The 21,001-nt window shown below is 40.9% G+C and overlaps 1 protein-coding gene across 5 annotated transcripts in view; it reads left to right on the top strand.

Moving 5' to 3' along the window:
- PRDM2 (PR/SET domain 2) overlaps nucleotides 1-21,001 on the top strand; it is a 126,400-nt gene that overhangs the window by 43,406 nt on the left and 61,993 nt on the right. For all 5 annotated transcript variants that reach the window (XM_073585555.1, XM_073585556.1, XM_073585554.1 and 2 more), the window contains 2 exons: nucleotides 8,961-9,113; nucleotides 20,349-20,478. In XM_073585555.1, coding sequence (XP_073441656.1) covers nucleotides 8,961-9,113; nucleotides 20,349-20,478 — 283 coding nt within the window. The remainder of the gene's footprint in view (nucleotides 1-8,960; nucleotides 9,114-20,348; nucleotides 20,479-21,001) is intronic.

Genomic DNA, 21,001 nt, shown 5'->3' with positions numbered 1-21,001 from the left:
TGCACCCCATTACATTCCGTATACTCATAATATACATATTTAAAGGGAATGTGTCATTAGAAGGTGACCTTTTTACATCAGGTTTTACGTTAAATGTATTTTTAATACGAATTGTTATATGGAACATAAAAAAAATACAAGTAATGTTGCAATTTTCACACTATTTGGGATTTTTAGACTCCTATTTCTTCTTGTTTCAGGAAACAACAAATGCACATAGTCTTATCTTTTGCATGAGCGTGTGCAGAGGTGATTGTGAAGGGAGCAGGGTCAGCTGTGACATTGACTATTGTGATTAGTGGATCCTGTGTTATCAGCTGTATATAGAGGTGTTACCGGTCATTGTAATCCTGCCTCTGATGATAACGAGACTGCTGAAAACTTTTGCTAAAAATATAGGAAGTATGAGTCTAAAATAGCCCTTAGTGGCCAGGCTGAAAATTGCAAGATTACAACTTTTGTTTTGTAATAAAGACTGTGATATGAATTAAACTCGAAAATGATGTAAAAAAAAAAAAAATTATCTGTACATATTGGGTTAATCTACAAGTAAATAGCGCTAAAACCCTATGTAGCCAGCTAACTAAAGGGGGGGTTTTACACATAGCGATATCGTTAGCAATATCGCTAAAGCGTCACCGATTTGGTGACGTTATAGCGATATCGCTATGTGTGATACTTACCTCCGACCGGCTCCCCCGCTGTCTGTCGCTGATCGCACAGCTCCATTTCTCGTCGGGCGCTTCCTGCTGGCGCCGACGCGGGCGGGAGGACGTCAGGATCGCCGCGTCTGAAAGGTAAGTAACGACCGCTGTATCGCTGCTGCATCGCTGTGAGATCTGCCTGTGTGGCAGCTCACTAGCGACCATTTAGCGATGCACCAGCGATCCTGACCGCGTCATATCATTGTCGGGATCGCTGGTGCATCGCTAAATGTAAAGGGGCCTTTAGTGTAAGTTCACACTAGGTGTTTTTTTTTCTGCGTGTGTGTTTTGTCTGCAGCAAAACCTGATACTTGCGATTTTGCTGCGGATTTTCAGTGTTTTTTTTTCCCACCCATTCATGTCAATGGGTGAAAAACGCTGAAAAAATCATGAAAGAAGTGAAATGCGTCATTGTGCAAAAAAAAAAATGCAAAGGACAAAATACCGATGAGAAAAAAGTGTGTGCATGAGATTTCTGAAATCTCGTAGATATAGCTGGTACTGTAAAACGCAGCTGAAAAGTTTGCATAAAAGACAAATGAAAAACCTCCTAGTATGAAGTTAGTGCGACTTTACCGAGAAAATAATGTTTTAATCATGACGTAAACTGCGTGTAACATCTCTCGCCGAGTTATCGGGTCGCTGTGGTTGTGTTAAACACTTCATGTAAGGGATGCATGCGGTCGATTAAACATTAGATAAAAGTCATCAGAGCCTGCCGATTTCAGTGGATTCGAAAGGTCTGATATCAATAGGGGTCTCCTGACTCTTTGTTGTTGTGAAAGAATAGGAGCGGGCAGTTAGCATTTTAATGCCTAATTTTTTTATTTTACGGGGTGATAACCTCTGCCAGAACTGTCTGCTAGCAGTTTTTTCTTCTCTTTCTTTTTTAAATAAATTTGTAAAGATTTCTATATTTCTGTTTTTTTCAGCGTAGATGGGGTGCAGAGTGTACATTAATAAGAAAAAAAGGAACTTTTTTGAATTTACCAAATGGCTGCAATGGAACAAAGAGTTAAAAATTTTTGAAAGGGTCTTAATACTCTCTGTACCCACTGTATGGAGAAGTTGGGAGAGAGCGTGTATTACAAGTGACATTGTAGGACCAGCCCTACTTTGCCGATCCAATAATATTGGCGCTGGTTGTCCTGGTGCTTTCCTGACATTGTTATGCACCTTCCCTAGATGTCTGAGGAAAGTTTTGGTGAAGCTGCCCATGACCAGCTTCTTATCGGGTGCATAATAATGTCATGTGAGCATCGGGAGACCCAGCGTTGACATGGCTGAAAAGTCATCAGACCTGTGCGGGAGGTTAGCTTCCTTTTTAACAGTGGAATCCATCATGTAAGAAATGGTTACCCAAGTAGTGGACATCCCCCTTTAATGAACATTAATTCCTATGCTTGTCTAGGTTTTCCATGAAAGTCTTTAGTCACTCTATATGACTGCAGACTTTTGACTCCTCACGAGCACGCACAGTGGGCGTTGTCAGGATTCTCCAGTCCTGGTGGAGAGCCCAACATATCGCATTCTGACTAGACATGCGCAACCTCACTTAATTATCTGCAGATGTTTGTGATAAACCTGAACAACCCCTTTAACTAGACACAAAAATTTTCCATAGATGATATGTCTGTCTTGACCTTTTGCCACAGTGAATTGGTTGCACTATTTTTTAGGATTGACCAGCATTAGATTGTACATTATTGAGGCGCAACCTGGTATCAGACCTGCCCCCCCAAGTGATCACTGGCCTCTTAAAGTATAGATGTCCTCATATGGAGCAGAATGGCCTTTATCTTGCCTCCATTACCGATCCCAAGGTACAACTGTAACTTTTGCATCCCCCCATAGTTATACCCTTATACCATGGCATCTAAATGGGTTTGAGGTTTGGTTTCTGTCTTGTCTATATACAAATATTTAACAGTGATTTCTGTATGCTTTACACCCATGATGCCTAAGAGTTGTCCAGGATTGTCCACGTCTGTCCATGGGTTGCGTTTGATATTGCAGTTCGGCAAATTTCAAAATTAGATCCAGCAAATGCGCTTTCAAGGAAATCAGTAGACCCTCTTTTCCAAACCTGGACAAGTTGGACAACCCCTTTTAAGAATATCCATGATTACTTTCTAACAGGTTTCTATTCTCAGCTTGGTGTAGTCACAAGTTAATGGTCACCGATGTAGGTTTTCTTCTTTGATTCAATTTTCATGCGTTTTTCCTGAAAACCATGCACCATCTAGTTGCTCTTCTTTCTTTTTCTAGTTTGTTAATACCACTCTGGAGATGTGGTCTACAGAAATGAATGCATTACTCCAGCTGTGGCCTAACTAAAGCTCTTTAAGGTGGATTCCTTACTTTTCCCTACCTGCTGGTAATATCCATACCTGTGTAACCCCATGCTGCTGCCTTCACTCATTGCCTGGCTGCATTGCTTGCTTTTGTTTAAGTTTTTTGTGACTATTCCTAAAAATGCACCTCCTGCCTGAACTGATGATTGGAGCCAGTAAAATTTAGAAAGACGTCTTTATAGTATATTCTATGTTAGCTTGTCATGCTTAAAGGGGTTCTCCGCTTAAATTTAGGTTTGGAGACACTTCATCTATAACACAGACTGTAATAGTAAGGGCTTGATTTATGCTAGCTCGAAACCATGCATTGGAATGAATGGAACGATGCAAACCACTTCTTTTCAACGGTTTCCGTAAACGTTGATCATCTCTTTATTTGGAGAGTATCTCACATGTAGCTGGGGAACAAAATGACCCTTTCTCACAATTGTTGATGATCATGGTCAAGAAATTGTTGGATAACCCTATGTGTGGCCCCAATTTTTTTTGGTCTCTGGGTCTTCTATGTTTTGTGGCCTAAAGAAGTTCAGCTATTAGAGTGATGATTAGAGTTGAGCGAATATATATGAAATCGGTCGCTGAATCTGAATTTGCCATATTGGTATCGTATTCATGCTGAATTTGTTTGATGATCGGTTCCGAACATATTCGATAATTTGAACTCCCATTGACTCCAATGACGTTCGGCTGTGTTCGGCGAATATTGCAAAAACAAAATTCGCCTCTGAACCGAATTTTGAAACATTCACTCAACTCTCCTCATGATTGCACTTCTTACATAGAAGGAAGAGTCTTGAGTGACACTCCAAGGAGTCTCAGGACTGACGCTATTGGCTTTCTCATTGGGTCCGTCAAGAGGAATATCTCAATGCGAAATCCCCCTTTTTACGTTCAAAGCTGAACCAGGGCTCAGACGCAGAGGAAATCTAGCTGAATGGTGCACCATGGAATATATGGTTGAGGCTGAGCCACCATAAAGCGCTGTTCTTCACACAGACTAATAAAGGGGGACCTCTGTTTCTCGCTTCTTCATGGCCTACTAGGGGATTTGGAAAGAGGTAGACTTATTGAACAGAGTGAGAAATTTACCTGCAGACCATTGGAAGATCAAGGTAAATTTTGGGTAGATCCCTTAAAAATGTGATGGTCATAGAGCAGATACTTCTAAAATAAGCTAGTTCTGACACTGATCTGCAGATAAACTGTCATAGGCCTCAGATGTTTAAGACTTAAGCCCCCCCATACACTTTAGATAACGGCCAGCTGATCGATGACTTGTGCGATTGTCGGCTATCTTGCCTCTCTCTCATACACTGGAGTGCTCACTTTCCCTAGAGCTCTCCTGCATTCTTTATGAGAGCGCGGCTGCCAGACCTATCTGATGGCGACTTTCGCCTAGAAGAAAAGTATCTGCAATCTGATATTTAACATGTCAGATCCTTCTCTCCCCCAACATAACTTGTATGTCTGATATTAGTCTTTCGACTGAACCCATCGATCTTAGTAGATTTGGCCGAAGTTAGGGTAAAAGCCCCCATACACATTAGACTGATTCTATGCATGAGTTCAACTTTGATAGGCACATTCCCTAGAGTTTTGATCTGTCCCAACCCTGGATGCAATTATCACACACGTGGTCAAAATTGTTGGTACCCCTCGTTTAATGACAGAAAAACCTACAATGGTGACAGAAATAACTTGAATCTGACAAAACTAATAATAAATCAAAAATCTATGAAAATAAACAAATCCAAGTCAGACATTGCTTTTCAACCATGCTTCCACAGAATTTAAAAAAAAAACCTCATGAAATAGGCCTGGGCAGAAATGATGGTACCCTTAACTTATTTTGTTGCACAACCTTTTGAGGCAATCACTGCAATCAAACGATTCCTGTAACTGTCCATGAGACTTCTGCACCTCTCGACAGGTATTTTTAGATTTTTGATTTATTATTACTATTGTCAGATTCAAGTTATTTCTGTCACCATTGTGGGTTTTTGTGTCATTAAACAAGGGGTACCAACAGATTTTACCATGTCTGTATGTGCTTCATGCATGGACCAACTGTCCTACAAAGTCCCATCTGACTTCTATAGAATAGTGCCATTTATCATGAACACATTAGATCTATTTCCCCAACAGGTCTGGGTAGTTACCATAGAACAAAAGAATCGGCCCAAGAAGCCGGATACTTCTCTCCCCCAACATCAGAGTCCAGAATCCGCCATACACCTCACACTGTCAGCTGATCCCACCCAGTCTGTTGTTAAGGGGACATCAACTTACCACTATAACATTGTGTATGTTGGGCAACGATCAAAGGAGATAGAACAGCCATTTTTAAGTTTAACCCCTTAACACAATATCACTCCGTGTACATGATGAGGAGGCTCAGATCCTGATGCCAGATTACATTGTCTGGATCTGTCCCAAACAGAAATGAGCTCCGATCCCTGCTGTTAGCCATATAAACCCTGCTGTCAGTTTCTAACGCCAGAGGTCATCATGGGCACTGCCTCCCATCATACCCCGCATGGCGGCTAAGGGACCTGAGTAGGGTCCAGTCACTGTCCTCTTGGTACCTTTTATAGCTGAGCTTCATAGGAGATTGTGAATTATCCTGCAGCACTGGTATTGTAGTATGCAAATCCTCTGAGGGAATGAAAAAAATTAAAAAAAATTAATTTTGAAAAATACGAAAATTGAAATTGCCCCTCTTTTTCCCCATTAAAAATAAGTAAATTAAAAATATAAATATGTGGTATGACTCGGTCCATAAAATTCTGGTCTATGAAAAATATAAATGTAATTAACCCACATGGTAATAGTTGTAACATGAAAAAAAAATATATATATATAAAAAAAATAACCAAAATTGAAACTTTTCTTATTGTTGTCACCACTACACCCTAAAAAAATGCGATAAAAAGTTATTAAAATGTCATTCCTAAATTGGAATCAATAAAAGTCTGCTTACAGATCTCTCTGAGAATCTGCCTCCAGACCTTATTGTTTATGTAGATCAGGAGAACAGATTGCCAGTCATTACATGTCTCACACTGGTAACGCCTCCTTTAATTTACCATAATCTCTGGAGGCAGATTCTTGGAGAGATCTATATTCGGCCCAGAGATCTTAACAGCTCATATACATATTAAGAAAAATGTGAATTTCTCTGGTTTAAGACCTCGGATCGTAGATTGAAGGTATCACTTTATTCCGTTTCCTATGACCTACATGTAGGGCTGGCTCCAGGTCTTTGTAGGCCCCGGGTGAGAGAATCTCACAATATCACAATTCATGGTGCACAGATACGGTAGAGAAATATAGATATTGTACCATGCCAAAGATTTCACTTGCTTCTTACATTACATGAGCGATCTCAATAGCTCAGAAACCGGACAGTATAGTCCTCTATACAGTATTATGGGCACCACATAGTGCTCCATACAGTATAATGGTCTCACATAGTGCTCCATGCATAACAATGATCCCCATATGTTGCCCCATATAGTATTGTGGGCACCACATAGTGCTCCATACAGTATAATGAGCCCCATATATTGCTCCATACATTATGTATAATGAGCAGCACATAGTGTTCAATACAGTGTAATGAGCCCCATTTATTGTGCCATACAGTATTATGGGCACCACATAGTGCTCCATACAGTATAATGAGCCCCATATATTTGAGTACAGTATTAGGGGCACCATATAGTGCAGGAAAAGAGAGAATATTCAGCTCACCTTTTGTTTGTTCATTATGAGCTCTGATGTCTCTGAGCACGGACACGTCTCTGCCAAAACGTCCTTGTAGTATTCCAAAGAAAGAATGGGTCCAGCTCCAAGAGTAAAATGTAGAAAGTTAATTTCATATCATTAAAAAATGAATGCATGGCTGCTGTGATCAAAGATCGGTGTATCCAAAAGGATTACCGCATGGGGATAGTCCAGAGAGCCTCTAAACGCGTTTCGAGCATTGTCTGCTCTTAGACTCAGAGTGATATGATATAAAGTGATATGAAATAAACATTTTACATTTTACTTTTGGAGCACCACATAGTGTGCCATACAGTATAATGGACCCACATAGTGCTGCATACAGAATAAAGAGCCCCATATATTGCTCCATACAGAATAATGAGCCCCATATATTGCTCCATACAGTATTATGGACACCACATAGTGCTCCATACAGTATAATGAGCCCCATATATTTGAGTACACTATTAGGGGCATCACATAGTGCTCCATAGAGTATAATGGACCCACATAGAGCTTCATACAAAATAGTGAGCCCCATATATTGCTCCATACAGAATGAGACCCATATATTGCTCCATATGTAATGGGCCCCATATATGATGCTCCAGTGTATGATGGGCCAATATAATGCTCTGTATATAATGGGCCCCATATAGTGCTCCATATATGATTCTCCAAAAAGAAATACCTCTCCTTGCTGACCGCTGCTCTGCTTTGGATTCCTCAGTGTCAAGCATCTTCTGGCTCTCTGCACTACGACTGCTCAGGCAGAGGGCGCACAGGTGTGTCATCATCACCCCAATAGTGCGTCAGTGTCCCCGATGGCGAGTGGGTACCCCCTGCCTGCTCAGGGCCCCGGCACTTGCCCGGCTAATATAGACTGCATAGGAGGGTTGATCCTACAGGCAGATTCACTTTAAAGGGAGTCTATCACCAGAAAACGTATTGTTTTGTTTTCATTTTTTATATTTATGTAAAAAAAATAATAACATCATAATCTAAATAATATCAATTTTGCAATTTTCACAGTGACTACTGGGACTCTGACTTCCTTGTTTCAGGAAACAACACATGCATTTAGTTACAATTGTCAGATCCCGGCCCTATGTTTTGTATTGAATGTAATGACCGTATGCAAATGTCATTGTGAAGGGAGGGGATCAAGATCAGCTGTGATTGGTGGATCCTGTGTTATCAGCTGTGTATAGAGGTGTGATCAGTAACTATAATTCTGCCTCTGATAATTACTTTCTAAGTCTGCTAACATCTTTCTTAAGTGACAGGAAGTCTAAAAAAGCCTCATTGGCCAGTGTGAAAATTGCAATGCTGTTACTATTAATAGTACTAATTTTATTTATTTTTTTTTTCTGTAAATAAAAAAATTCTGATTAAAAAAAAAAACAAAACTAATTTTGTTTTTTGTTTTTTTTTGTAAATACATGTAACACAAAAGCATTTTCTGACTATCTTCTTTTTAGGCAGAAAATCTGCCTAATTATTCATTGGTTCGGGACTTGGGGGTATATTATTCTTCGATTACTCTGTGATTTGGATGACAGCACTTGTAGGGGCTGTATTGGCCGCCACATCCCTCAGTTTTACCACGGATAAATTACAGCTGAACAGAGAAAAAGATTAAAGAAAAAGATTGACACTCTATTGATATATTGTTTTCTTTCATTTTTAAAGGCAACTATTATAATGCCATTCCACCTGGGGTTTTATATAATTAAAAAAAGATGGAATTGAGCTGTAATTCCAGTGATGACCCACAATCAAGAGGGGCGCTATTTAAAAAAAAAATAAATAAAAATACAGTAATTTTTTTATTTCTTCCGTCTTATGGATATTTAAATAGGTCCTATTTATCCTTCTTTGCAATTTGCTACAGTATTAACGTGCCTGTAATTTTTCAGCGTTGTTCCTCGGCTGCTCTTTGGATATATTATGTTTGCTTGTGCCACTTTTTGAAGCTGCCATCTGCACAGTTGTTAAACCCATGCTAAATGTTACCACCAGCCGCTGTTTTTTTTTTTTTTGTGCAGGGGGGGAGAGAAACGGGTCAGGCAAATTTTCTGCTCTGTTTTTGTATTTGCTGCACCAAAGTTTCATTTGTTCCCTTGTGTTTTAGGTGTATTATCCAAACTTGGGCTGGATGTGTGTTGATGCCACAGATCCGCAAAAAGGCAACTGGTTGCGGTATGTGAACTGGGCTCGCTCAGCAAAGGAGCAAAACCTCTGCCCTCTGGAAATCAACAGAGCCATATACTATAAAACGTTGAAGGTATGATGTGGTCAGTTTTGGACTTTATTATTTCTGTTTAACCTCTTAAATGGAATATTTCATCAGGCATTTGCTACCCTATCTTAGAGCAGCATAATGTAGGGGCAGAGACCCTGATTCCAGCAATGTGTCACTTACTGAGCTGCTTGTTGTAGTGTTGATATAAACACTGTTTTCTCTGCTGCAGATCAAGCAGTTCTATGAATGCTGAGCACAGTATAACCCCGCCCGCACCACTGATTGGCTGCTTTCAGTGGTGGGATGGGGTTTCACAGATTTCATAAGTATACTAGTCCTCTAGTGATAATCTCCTGCTGATAAAACAGTAATTTTCTCAAAATTACAGCAAGCAGCCCAGTAAGTTACACATCACTGGAATCAGGGCTTTTGCCCCCACATCATGCTGCTCTCAGATTAGGTTATAAAAACTTAGTGACAGATTCCCTTTAAAATGTATAGTTACCATAAATAAAACTCTACTTATATGTGGCTCCCATGTACCTATTTGGCCTCATGAGAGACAATGATGGGCAATTAGAATCTATTATAGTCTATGGCCCATCTTCTCCGAGCGGCGGCTTTGAGAAACACATGAGACCTTTTAATTCTAGAGATAAACCTCTCCAAGTGTCCGGATAAGTTTCAGACATATACACATTTCCCATTCAGTGGTCACTGCTAAAGAAATACACTATTACATTGCATCCATTTAAAAGAATGGGGGTCAGTGTAATGTAGGGTGGGCTAGGCCTGCAATAACAGCTACTGTTACTTCGCTCTGTCCAGATCGATCACCAAATTTCTCAATGCAAAGCACATACGTTATTCAATAGACCTGATGAGGCTGATGTATTTACTTTGGAAACACGTGTCACAATGACTTTATAATCCTGATATAAAAATGAGCATTTTATGAGCTCCTCTAAATGCTAAGTTTACTCGAGCATATTAAAAAAAAGTCTGATTTTCATGCTTAAAAAAAACGGATGATTTTGCATCTATATTGTCATCCGTATTACATCGAACATGGAATCTGTTTTTAGACCTCAGCGGTTATTAAAATTGACAAGGCCAAACGCAACATCCTTTTTTGTTAAAAAAAAATTGTCTCCAGAATCTGACTGATGGCTGCAGCTTGTACTGAGCAGTCTAAGGGTATGTGCACACGCTGCGGATTCCGCTGCGGTTCCGGCCGCTGCGGACCCGCAGCAGTTTTAGCTGAGGTGTACAGTACCATTAAAATGAATGGTAACAAAAAATCGCTGTGCAGACGGTGCGGAAAAATCCGTGCGGATTTGCTGCGGTTTTGAAACCGCAGAAAGAAGTGACATGTCAATTCTTTCTGCGGAATCCGCAGCGGGTTCCTATCTCCACCATTGTGGAGATGGTGAATCCGCAGGACCAAACCGCAGGCAAAACCGCAGATAATCCGCAGGTCTTTTGACCTGCGGTTTATCTGCGGTTTTTGCAAAATCCGTGCGGATTAATCCGCAGCGGATTCCGCAGTGTCTGCACACACCCTTAGATCTCATCAGCAGCAGGGAGGAGGGACACAGAGGAGCTGTAAAACAGGATATACCGCAGAGTTGGAACTTTTTCCCAAAAAGGGTTATACAAACATTCTGACACGGATATCACAGAAGTACACCAGCCTCATCAGGTCTAAGATCTCTTTACACAATGTAAGCAGTTTGTATTGTTCAATCTGTGGTCAGATCTGCTTCACTAAGACCCTAGATCCTATTGAATCACTGTCATTTTATTGGAACTGTTGCCTTTCCTTCATGGTAAAATGAACATAAATGCATCACTAACAGTATATGCACCAAAAGAAAATGTACCTATCCTGTAAGGCCTCATACACCTACATCAGCCTAAATTACTAGGCAGATGTGAAATTCAGGAGTCTTGAAAGCATGTGTAGTGGTGGTCTCGAAAAGCATGAGTAATGGTGTTGAAAACTGGGGGTCTCGAAAAGCAGGAGTAGTGGTGGTGTGGAAAAGTGTTGGTCTCAAAAAGCATAAGTAGTGGTGATTTTGAAAAATGGGGGTCTCGAAAAGCAAGAGTAGTGGTGCTGTCGAGAAGTGGTGGTCTCGAAAGGCATGAGAGGAGGTGGTGTTGAAAAATGGCGGTCTTGAAAAGCATGAGTAGTGGTGGTGTTGAAGTGGCGGTCTCAAAAAGCATGTGTAGTGGTGGCCTCGAAAAGCATGAGTGGCGGTCTTGAAAAGCATGAGTAGTGGTGGTGTTGAAGTGGCAGTCTCGAAAAGCATGAGTAGTGGTGTTGAAAAGCGGAGGTCTAGAAAAGCATGAGTAGTAGTGGTGTCGAAAACTGGTGGCCTCGAAAGGCATGAGTAGTGGTGGTGTTGAAAAGTAGCGATCTCGAAAAGCTTGAGTAGTGGTGGTCTTGAAAAGCAAGAGTAGTGGTGGTGTCTAGAAGTGGCGGTCTCGAATAGAATGTGTAGTGGTGGCCTCGAAAAGCATGAGTGGTGGTCTTGAAAAGCATGAGTAGTGGTGGTGTTGAAGTGGCAGTCTCGAAAAGCATGAGTAGTGATGTTGAAAAGCGGAGGTCTAGAAAAGCATGAGTAGTGGTGGTGTCTAAAAGTGGTGGTCTTGAAAAGCATGAGTAGTAGTGGTGTCGAAAACTGGTGGCCTCGAAAGGCATGAGTAGTGGTGGTGTTGAAAAGTAGCCATCTCGAAAAGCTTGAGTAGTGGTGGTCTTGAAAAGCAAGAGTAGTGGTGGTGTCTAGAAGTGGCGGTCTCAAATAGAATGTGTAGTGGTGGCCTCGAAAAGCATGAGTGGTGGTGTTGTCAGTCATATTGATATTAGATTGGGTGACACAGAAATCATTGAACTACTTGAAAGGAAAGAGTCCACGACCTGAGACATGACCATGAAACTGGGTCCTCACTTGACCCCGGGTTATTGATTACCTCCCTAGCGTACTCCACGTAATTGCTTCAAACGTCCAGATACAACTTACTAGTTACTGAATTTGTCAAACAATAACTTGTTGTAACTAACAAAAAAAAGTTATATATTGTAGACCGATACTGACAGAATCTGTCGCCTCCTGACATGGCGGTTTAGTTAAAGGGGTTGTCAATGGATATTTTTTTTTTGTTAATTGCGCACAATTTAGGATCAAAAATAATTTTCGCAATTGGGTGTTAAAAAGTTTGCACTGTTTGCCTTTAATACACTGTCTATGGCAGGCTGCAGAATGAGTTAACAGAGAATCCTCCAGTAAGCACACTGACTATCTTATGGGGAGTTTATAACTCTTTTATCTGACTTTTTCTGAACTCTTCTCAGATGATTTATGTCCCAGAGACCCTGATCGTGCAGGGAAACAAAACGCTTGTAGAAGCCAAACTGTACAACGTTTTTAATGAAAATTAATATTTGGACCCAAATGCATGCATTTAAGTACTCCTATTCCTCATTAAATAACTATTCGGAGCATATTTTCTTAGGCCTCTGTTGCGTTGTTCTTCTGTTATCTTCTTCTTGGTTTTAGATACTTTTTTAAATATCCATAATATCGTATTATCCGTCTTATATCAGATTCTCTAGTTGGAAGATTAAACAGATTTTTTAGTCCCTTTTTTTTTTTTTTGCAAATATTTACACAGTGGTGATGGTTTAACCGTAATGGTCATTCACCATTCCGTTCTGGAGCAGATGTCAACTTTACTGGTTTAATATGTATATAGTATCGGATTCTGCCTAAATAATGTTATACTAAAAGATTCCTAAATAGCTGACAATAAATACTACCTACTGTGCTTCACTTGGGCATAAGCAGCAATAATCAGATTCAAACCCTGTTAGTTTGTATAAATGTGTTATCTGAGCATGTTCTCATCCGGGTAAAGGTCATTGTACAGGAGGGAGAAGAGGTGAGCTGTGACATCTAATGTGAATGGTGGATCCAGTCATATACTGTATATAGAGGTGTTATCAGTGATTGTACAGGAGGTGAGCTGTGACATCACCTATTGTGAATGGTGGATCCTGTGTTATCTACTGTATATACAGTTATGGCCAAAAGTGTTGGCACCCTTGAAATTGTTCCAGAAAATGAAGTATTTCTCCAAGAAAATCATTGCAATTACACATATTTTGTTATACAAATGTTTATTTCATTTGTGTGTATTGGAACAACATAAAAAAAAGAAAAAGTCAAATTGGACATAATTTAACACAAAACCTCTAAAATGGTCTGGTCAGAAAGGTTGGCACCTTTCCAATATTGTGGGTAAGCAACTTTGTTTTAAGCATGTGATGCTCGTTCAAATTTGCCTGTGGCAAGTAACAGGTGTGGGCAATATGAAAATCACACCTGAAACCAGTTAAAAAAGGGGGAAGTTGACTCAGTCTTTGCATTGTGTATCTGTGCGTACCACAATCAAGTTAAAAAGGAATCCAAGCTGTCCTGCAGGCTCAGGGTGCATCAGTGTGAGCACAAACTATCCGTCGACATCTGAATGAAATTAAATGCTATGGTAGGAGACCCAGAAGGACCCCACTGCTGACATAAAGGTGTAAAAAAGTTAGACTGCAGTTGGCAAAAATGTATGTGACAAAACCTACAAAAGACAAAATGAAAAAAACCCTGCTATAATTAAAAAAGTAAAAAGCAAAAGTGCATTTAAATCATACAGAGTTCTTAGTAATACTGTATTTGATCAAGCATAGCATAAAAGCCGTCCCACCATTGACAAGGTGACTCTGTGGTCGGGGCGGTCCTACACTGTCTAATATTAAAAACCTTATCATGTGTCAAAGTTGACGTCTGTGTGAATAAGGTCAGACAAGGACCGGGTCACAACCACCGGACACCAGTCAGGGGAAGCCTTTAAATACAATTTCCAGCTCAGGAGAGGGAGGCCACACCCCAGCTTGCACAGAATGCAAAAATACAAAGAAAAAAACACAAAAATTGAGCTTGGTTTGAGTTGGTACACATGCAGCATATAAACGCATGTTCACATGGCCAAAAAGCATACAAAACCCACAAAAGACAAAATAGGTTTTTACTTATTTAATTATAGCAGGGTTTTTTCATTTTGTTTTTTGTAGACATATAATTTCTGATATAAAAGAGAAAAATTTGGACTCTGTCCGGGGTATCAACTGAAACCCATTTTGGGGGATTTAGACTGAGACCCCAACCCAGTGCTTAATTCAGAGCGCAGTATGTATGTGAACGAAGCTGGTATGCCACCACATGAGGGCCCCACGTATGACACTTATAGGTACATGGGAATTTTCAGATTTTGAGGGAAGTTGGATATGAAGAACTGTTTCTGTATCGGGGCAGCACATGGCACAAAAGTTTCGGTTTGCACAAATGCTGGCTAATGAGAGGTGTTTTCATAACTGTGTTAAGGGGTCACCTTGATAGATGGAGGAGGTAGGAATCAATGGGTAACATAGACAGAATTTTCAGTTTTGCCTGTAATGACCCTTTTTCAGTTCCCCTCCTTTTGAGCGCACAATTAAACCAGGAGGAGCCCAGTTAATATTTTACAATAAATATCTTATTCTGGGGTGAAAGTCCGCACTCGCTAATTAAAATCCTATATTTTAACTGCCTCATAGTAAAACATTTGTAGCAAATGTCGCGTCCGACCACAGAGGATATCTGAATGACTTATCCTTTGATTATTTTCCCCCCCAACGCCTGAGCTGGGATCTGATCTGTCTGCCGGCTCAGCCGCAGAATCCGCACTTAAGATGCCAATCACAACCTCGCAGTTGTAGAAGATCGGTCGTTTTGCAAGGTCATTTTATTTTACTACTGTAAAAAGTATTGTGATTATTCCAAAACTGTGATTTCAAGACTTGATAGAGGATAGACCATTGCATGTGTCCTCTGGACAGTCAATATGGTATTATTTTGGCGTCTGGGTTCTGCCGGATAACTGATGAGCACATGGTCGTATTAAACTGATAGTATACACCTAGTGATGAGCGAGCATGCTCGTGTCTTAATCGAGTATTTTTGTCGCGCTCGAAAATTGTTAGAGTTCCCACGGCTGCATGTCTCGTGGCTTTTCGACAGCCGCAACGGATTGCCTAACAGCTGCGGCTGCCCGAGCATATATTTTTTTTTTATCTCGCTTAATTGCTCAATTAGCACACGAGCATGCTCGGATAACACCTTATCCGAGCATGCTCGCTCCTCCCCGTCATATCATACATTTTAATATGCTTGCCTTTTAAATTCGCAGTTGCTTTTTTCTTATTGATTTTGTAAAGACATTTGTGTCTCTTTTATAGATTCCTTATCCGTTCTATGTTTCAGCTCAATTAAACTTGTATAGCTCCATAATACCGGTGAAGGCGACGCCGCGATGACTGTGACTCATTCGTCAGATATCTCTATAACAAACAGTAGTCCTCTCCATAGTGTGACTTAAAGTGGTTGTCCGACAGTAAAATACATATTTTTTTTTCCATTCGCATGGATTTATAGAACAATAATAAACTGAGGGGACTCTCTCCCCCAGCGTCCCCGTAGTCTCCAGTGTATTTTATTTTACAAGGGAGACTGCAGCATGTATCTAGGACCTTTCACCAGTCTGAGCATTTTTATAGGGAATTTGGAACATATTTTTGCTATGCAATCTGAGAACAGCATGATGTATGGGCTTACACCCTGATTGCAGCGATGTGTCACTGAGCTGCCTGCTGTTCTTTTGATACAATCATAGTTTTCTCTGCTGCAAATCTAGCAGAGCTCTGAATTCTGATTCCTGTATAACCCCCACAACACTGTCAGCTTTTTGTGTACACTGTGCATAGGCAAAGTGGTGGGGGCAGGATTACACAGATCAGTTGACTAAGAGGCACAAGACACATAGTCCTGTGGTTATAATTTGCTGCTGATATAACACTGATTTTACGGAAACCGCAACACAATCCAGGTCTCAGCCTCTACAGCATACTGCTTTCAGATTACGTAACAAAACCAGCTGACAGATTCCCTTTAAAGTTACTGTGACATGGAATAGTGGCTGCAGAACTTAATTTTATGATGAGCCAAAGAAGTGATGTTTTCAGTGATTTGTCTCTGGGGGCGTGTACTTCTTCCCTTGTGTGAGATTGACCAATAATAGACAAGCACCAACATACAGGGGGGGAAAGAACACATCCCCACAATATATTACAGCATTCTTTCTTCTGTTTGAGACATGTAATGACACAGTGTGATCTCCTCTCTGATCTCCCTGCAGAGCGGTGTTTGCGACTGCCTGAAATGTGTTTAGTGATGCATTGTTGTAGGTGTTGCTGAGGGGGGTATACTTTATTGATGCATGGTGGTATTTGGTTGGTGCTGACTGGTAGCATTTGTTCACTGAAGAGACCAAACTAAAAAAAAAAGTTTTAGACACCTTGATCTACTTCTTTTTTTTTTTTCTTTACAGTAAATGGCGGTTTGTGTACTTTTGCCAAATATTTCAATCCTCTAGCACGAACAATAATTTACTAGTGAAAATTAAGAAAAATAACAATAGTTTAGTTGTTTATTTATTGCCGATCACGATTGATCGTGCCAATTGCCGAAAAATAAATCATGTGTGATCGGTCAAAATCAATGTAAACACCATGTCTATATCTGATGGAAAGAAAATCAGTTGTGAATTCTGTCTGAAATTTCGCATGTATTGGATTTTGATGCAGGTTTTCTAAGGATTTTCCACTTTATTAATGGAAAGGGTGAAATCCACAGAAAGAATTGGCATCCTGCAAATTTAAAAATCTCCATCACAGGTCAATTTTTGCAGGGAAATTATGTGCAGTGTGAATGAGCTTATTTTTAAAATCATTATTGAAAACGACCTTGGATATCTGACCCATGTGGCATCTAACCTTAGGTGACCATACTTCTGCTGTTTTGCCAACTGATTGCTGACTATACAGTATAGGAGACACTTGCTCGGGTTAGCCAATTTCATCCTCATGCTGGAAAAAGAAAATTCTGCTCTGAAATCGACGTGGGCGTTTGGATTTTTAATCCTATCGCTATGGATTTCACACTTTCCATTGCTTACAGGGGTAATTCCATCTCCATGATCCTATCCCAATATGTATTAGGTGTAGTAATAATAATATTAGCAAATATCTGCTTCACTTTGTCTCTTTCCTCATGTGCAGGCATTGCAGGACCATGGGTATCCATGGTTACAACCACTGATGTAGTGAGTTAGCTAGTTGCTACTGGTCGTAACCATCAATTCCTAAGGTCCTGCAATGCCTGCACATGGGGAAAGAAACATAGTGAATCCGAAGAACTATACTAGATTTCTAATTGCAGATATTAGCTAATTTAATTATTACTACACCTACTACATATTGGGATAGGATTTTGGAGATGGTTATACCCCTTTAAGGTAACATACACTGCAAATCCGCAACGCATTTTTGTTGTTTTTTTTAATCACGAGAACATATTTTAAGGATGCTTTAAGTCATGCTTCCTCTGCGTTATTTTTTTGTGCTGAAAATCTGCAGCATGTACCTGTCAGAGCTAAGTGTATAGAATTTAGTGAAAACTCCTGGCCACTGTTTTTTTTCCCCTCTATAGTTTTCTATATGTGGTGCCTGAAAAAGTGCAAGCTATAAAGCTATGTAAGAAAAATAAAACCGTTGATAAATACAGAATCAAAGCTTTTTTGTACTAAAAAAAAAACCTCATTAAAATTCTTCAAATCTGCACCAAAAATGCATAAAAAAGGAACAAAAACACTATAGATTGCAAAGCCATGCCCCACTCTTCTTCCATGGGAAAATATTGCTATGATTTAATTATTGGGTGTCATTGAGTCTTAGGGGCCTATTTATGAAAGCTTTTAACCCAGAGTTCTGGCATTAATCCCCTTTAATTAGGAAGTTGTGCAAACATTTTGAGACATTTGGTCTTTTCACGACAACCTTAGCCCTTTTTGACAAAAATGGGTGGAGTATTGGCAGGATAGGGTTTGGCTAATTCCTTAAAATTGACTCTATTTTAGCAGCGTAAATTTCACCAGTGATATACTCCAGTACCTGGTGCAGCACACTTTTGGCGGAGGCGCACACCAGATAAGAGATGTGCTAATTCATTTTGTGGTGTACGCTTCTTACTTAATTAGGTGCATCGTACTCCTGTGGTCCCATTCATTAAGCCTGTTGTGTGTATTACCATGTGTGTATTATTATTATTATCTTAAAGAGGTTGTCCAGGCTTAGGGCTCCCTCTGTGTGACTGCAGACTTGTGATTCATCACAGAGCACAGTGTGTGCACTGTCAGGATTTGTTAGGAAACTGGTAGGCACATGCCAACTAGACGTGAGGCCGGGCCCGTCTAGTCAGAATGTGGCTAGAAGTATGGAAATCACATACTTGCTCTCACATGACTGGTGAATCCTGACAGCGAGCACTGTGCAGATTCACATTTCTGCAGTCACGGAGAATGACTGCAGACTTGAGCCCCAAGCCTGGACAACCCCTTTAATGAATCAGACCCTATATGTTCTGTGTTAGGGGAAAAAGGGGAAAAAACATTGATCTTAATAATAGAAGTGATGATGGAGGGGTCACAGGGACCTAGATTTTTTTAATTATATGGGGCTGTATACCATTTTCTGCATTTTGCATTTTTGTAGCATTTTTAGGGTAATTTTTTAAATGTAAGGCTAAATGTACTAAGTGGTACAACTTATGGGCAGCACGGTGGCTCAGTGATTAGCACTGTATGGTGGTTCAGTGGTTAGGACCTCAGCCTTGCAGCAGTGGGGTCCTGGGTTCAAATTCCACCAAGGACAACATCTGCAAGGAGTTTGTATGTTCTCCCCATGTTTGCGTGGGTTTCCTCCGGGATCTCCAGTTTCCTCCCACATTCCAAAAACATCCTGAAAGGGAATTTAGATTGTGAGCCCCTTCGGGGACAGTGCACCACCCTACATCTCCTCCCTTGTTTCAGTGTACCACCCTACCTGTGCCCTCCGTTCTGCTAATGACCTGAGGTTAGCATCCTCAATAATCAGAACCTCCCACTCCCGTCTCCAAGACTATACACGTGCTGCGCCAATTCTTTGGAATGCACTTCCCAGGTCAATACGATTAGTCCCCAATCCCTACAATTTTAAGCGTGCCCTGAAAACGCATTTATTCAGACAGGCCTACCGCCTCAACACATTAATCCAACTATCCCTGTGTGGCACAGTCAAAAGTTTTACCATAACCAGGTTCCCCGCATCATGCTCCCACATGCTTTATGCATCCATTAGCCCTCTGTGTCTGTACTGTTACACACTTAACATTATGGCTGGTCCAAACAATCAGGGCAATTGTTACCACCCACCTTTCGTGTCTCCCTTTTTTCCTCATAGATTGTAAGCTTGCGAGCAGGGCCCTCATTCCTCTTGGTATCTGTTATGATCTATGTGGTTGTTATTATGCTGTAATGTCTATCGTCTGTACAAATCCCCTCTGAAATGTAAAGTGCTGCAGAATATGTTGGCGCTATAGAAATAAAATTTATTATTATTATTAATAATGTCTGTAAAGCACTGCTATATTATTTATTGGTGTTATATAAATGAGTAAAATAAATTCAGCAACTGCACAAAAAATGCTTGTAAATCACCCCACTTTACATGGTTTTTCAAAAAAAAAAAAAAAAAAAAAAGTGTGTGATGCTACCCTACTTTTCAAAGCTATTCTTTACACTTTATTTTTTACACCCTTTTTTAGCTTTTTATTTTTATGCCATTTTTAAAAGAAATAAAATCAAAAAATAGCCGTGCAGTACCACCACCCAGCTTTCCAAAGGCAAATTTTCAAAAAATTAATTTTCATTAATTTGTGTAATTTATTTTAAGTTTGACATGACACAAATATGGCCGTCATTTCCCCCCTTTTATTTTTACGTTCCATAATTTGGGTTAAGAAGAGTGGTATAATCCTTTTAGTCCTCCTTCCAGCAGAGGGGATGATTGCTGCAGCCATGGCTTGGTGATCTCCCGGCAGGCAGTCGGCCCTCCTCCCGCCTGGCAGGCTGCACCGCTCTTCCTGTTTGGTTAGTATACAGCCAGTGCAGAGTACAGCTGTTTATAATCCCCGTAGCTGCTTCCACGCCCTCTGGCCCTGCGCCTGCTTCTCACTCCCTCTGCCTTTTTCTCTTGCAATGTACTAACAACCTCCCCTCTGATTGGTGTTATATTTGTCTCTGTAATTCTTGCAGCCAATTGAGCCAGGAGAGGAGCTCTTAGTCTGGTACAATGGAGTAGACAACCCTGAGATAGCAGCTGCCATAGAGGAAGAGAGAGCTGCCAGCCACAGGAGCAAGAAGAGCTCACCCAAATCCAGGAGGGGTAAGCGACGCCGGGGTCACTGACTATTGGGGAAGGCGGGGGCAGTGGGCGAGATGTCCCCATGTGTGCCTGGATGTCGCCGTGACCTTTCCCAGACTGCACTGTCTGCACGATCCCTACAGCTGAATCATATGATGTGTAAGTGCCAGCTCCGCAGACTGCCTGCGCCTCCCTCCACTCACCCAGCCCCGTCCTCCTGAAGCCATGGAGAAGGGGCCGAATTCTTAGTTTTTGCCTTTTTGTGTTTGGTATGTATTTTCTGCATTCCTCCCGGCTGTGCTGATGTGCGGAGCGGTGAGCTGGCAGCCCCCTGTCTGTGTCATCCTGGCACAGGAGTTGGGATGGCAAGTGAACTTCAGGCAGTGGCGTCATTGCCAGGCTGGGGATGTGGGGGCTGCAGATCAGAGGACCCAGGGACAGTAGAGGAGAGAGGTGTCACATTAGGATTACGCCGGCACAGGCACTCGTCTGCTCTGCCATTCCCAAGGCCTGCTCTGCACGCCGCACATATTCTATTTCCTCC

The sequence above is a fragment of the Dendrobates tinctorius genome, unplaced genomic scaffold, assembly GCF_039654945.1.
Source record: "Dendrobates tinctorius isolate UK_male_01 unplaced genomic scaffold, ASM3965494v1 ptg000086l, whole genome shotgun sequence".
In the NCBI taxonomy this organism is placed as follows: domain Eukaryota; kingdom Metazoa; phylum Chordata; class Amphibia; order Anura; family Dendrobatidae; genus Dendrobates; species Dendrobates tinctorius.
This window is presented reverse-complemented; position numbering and strand designations above follow the sequence as displayed.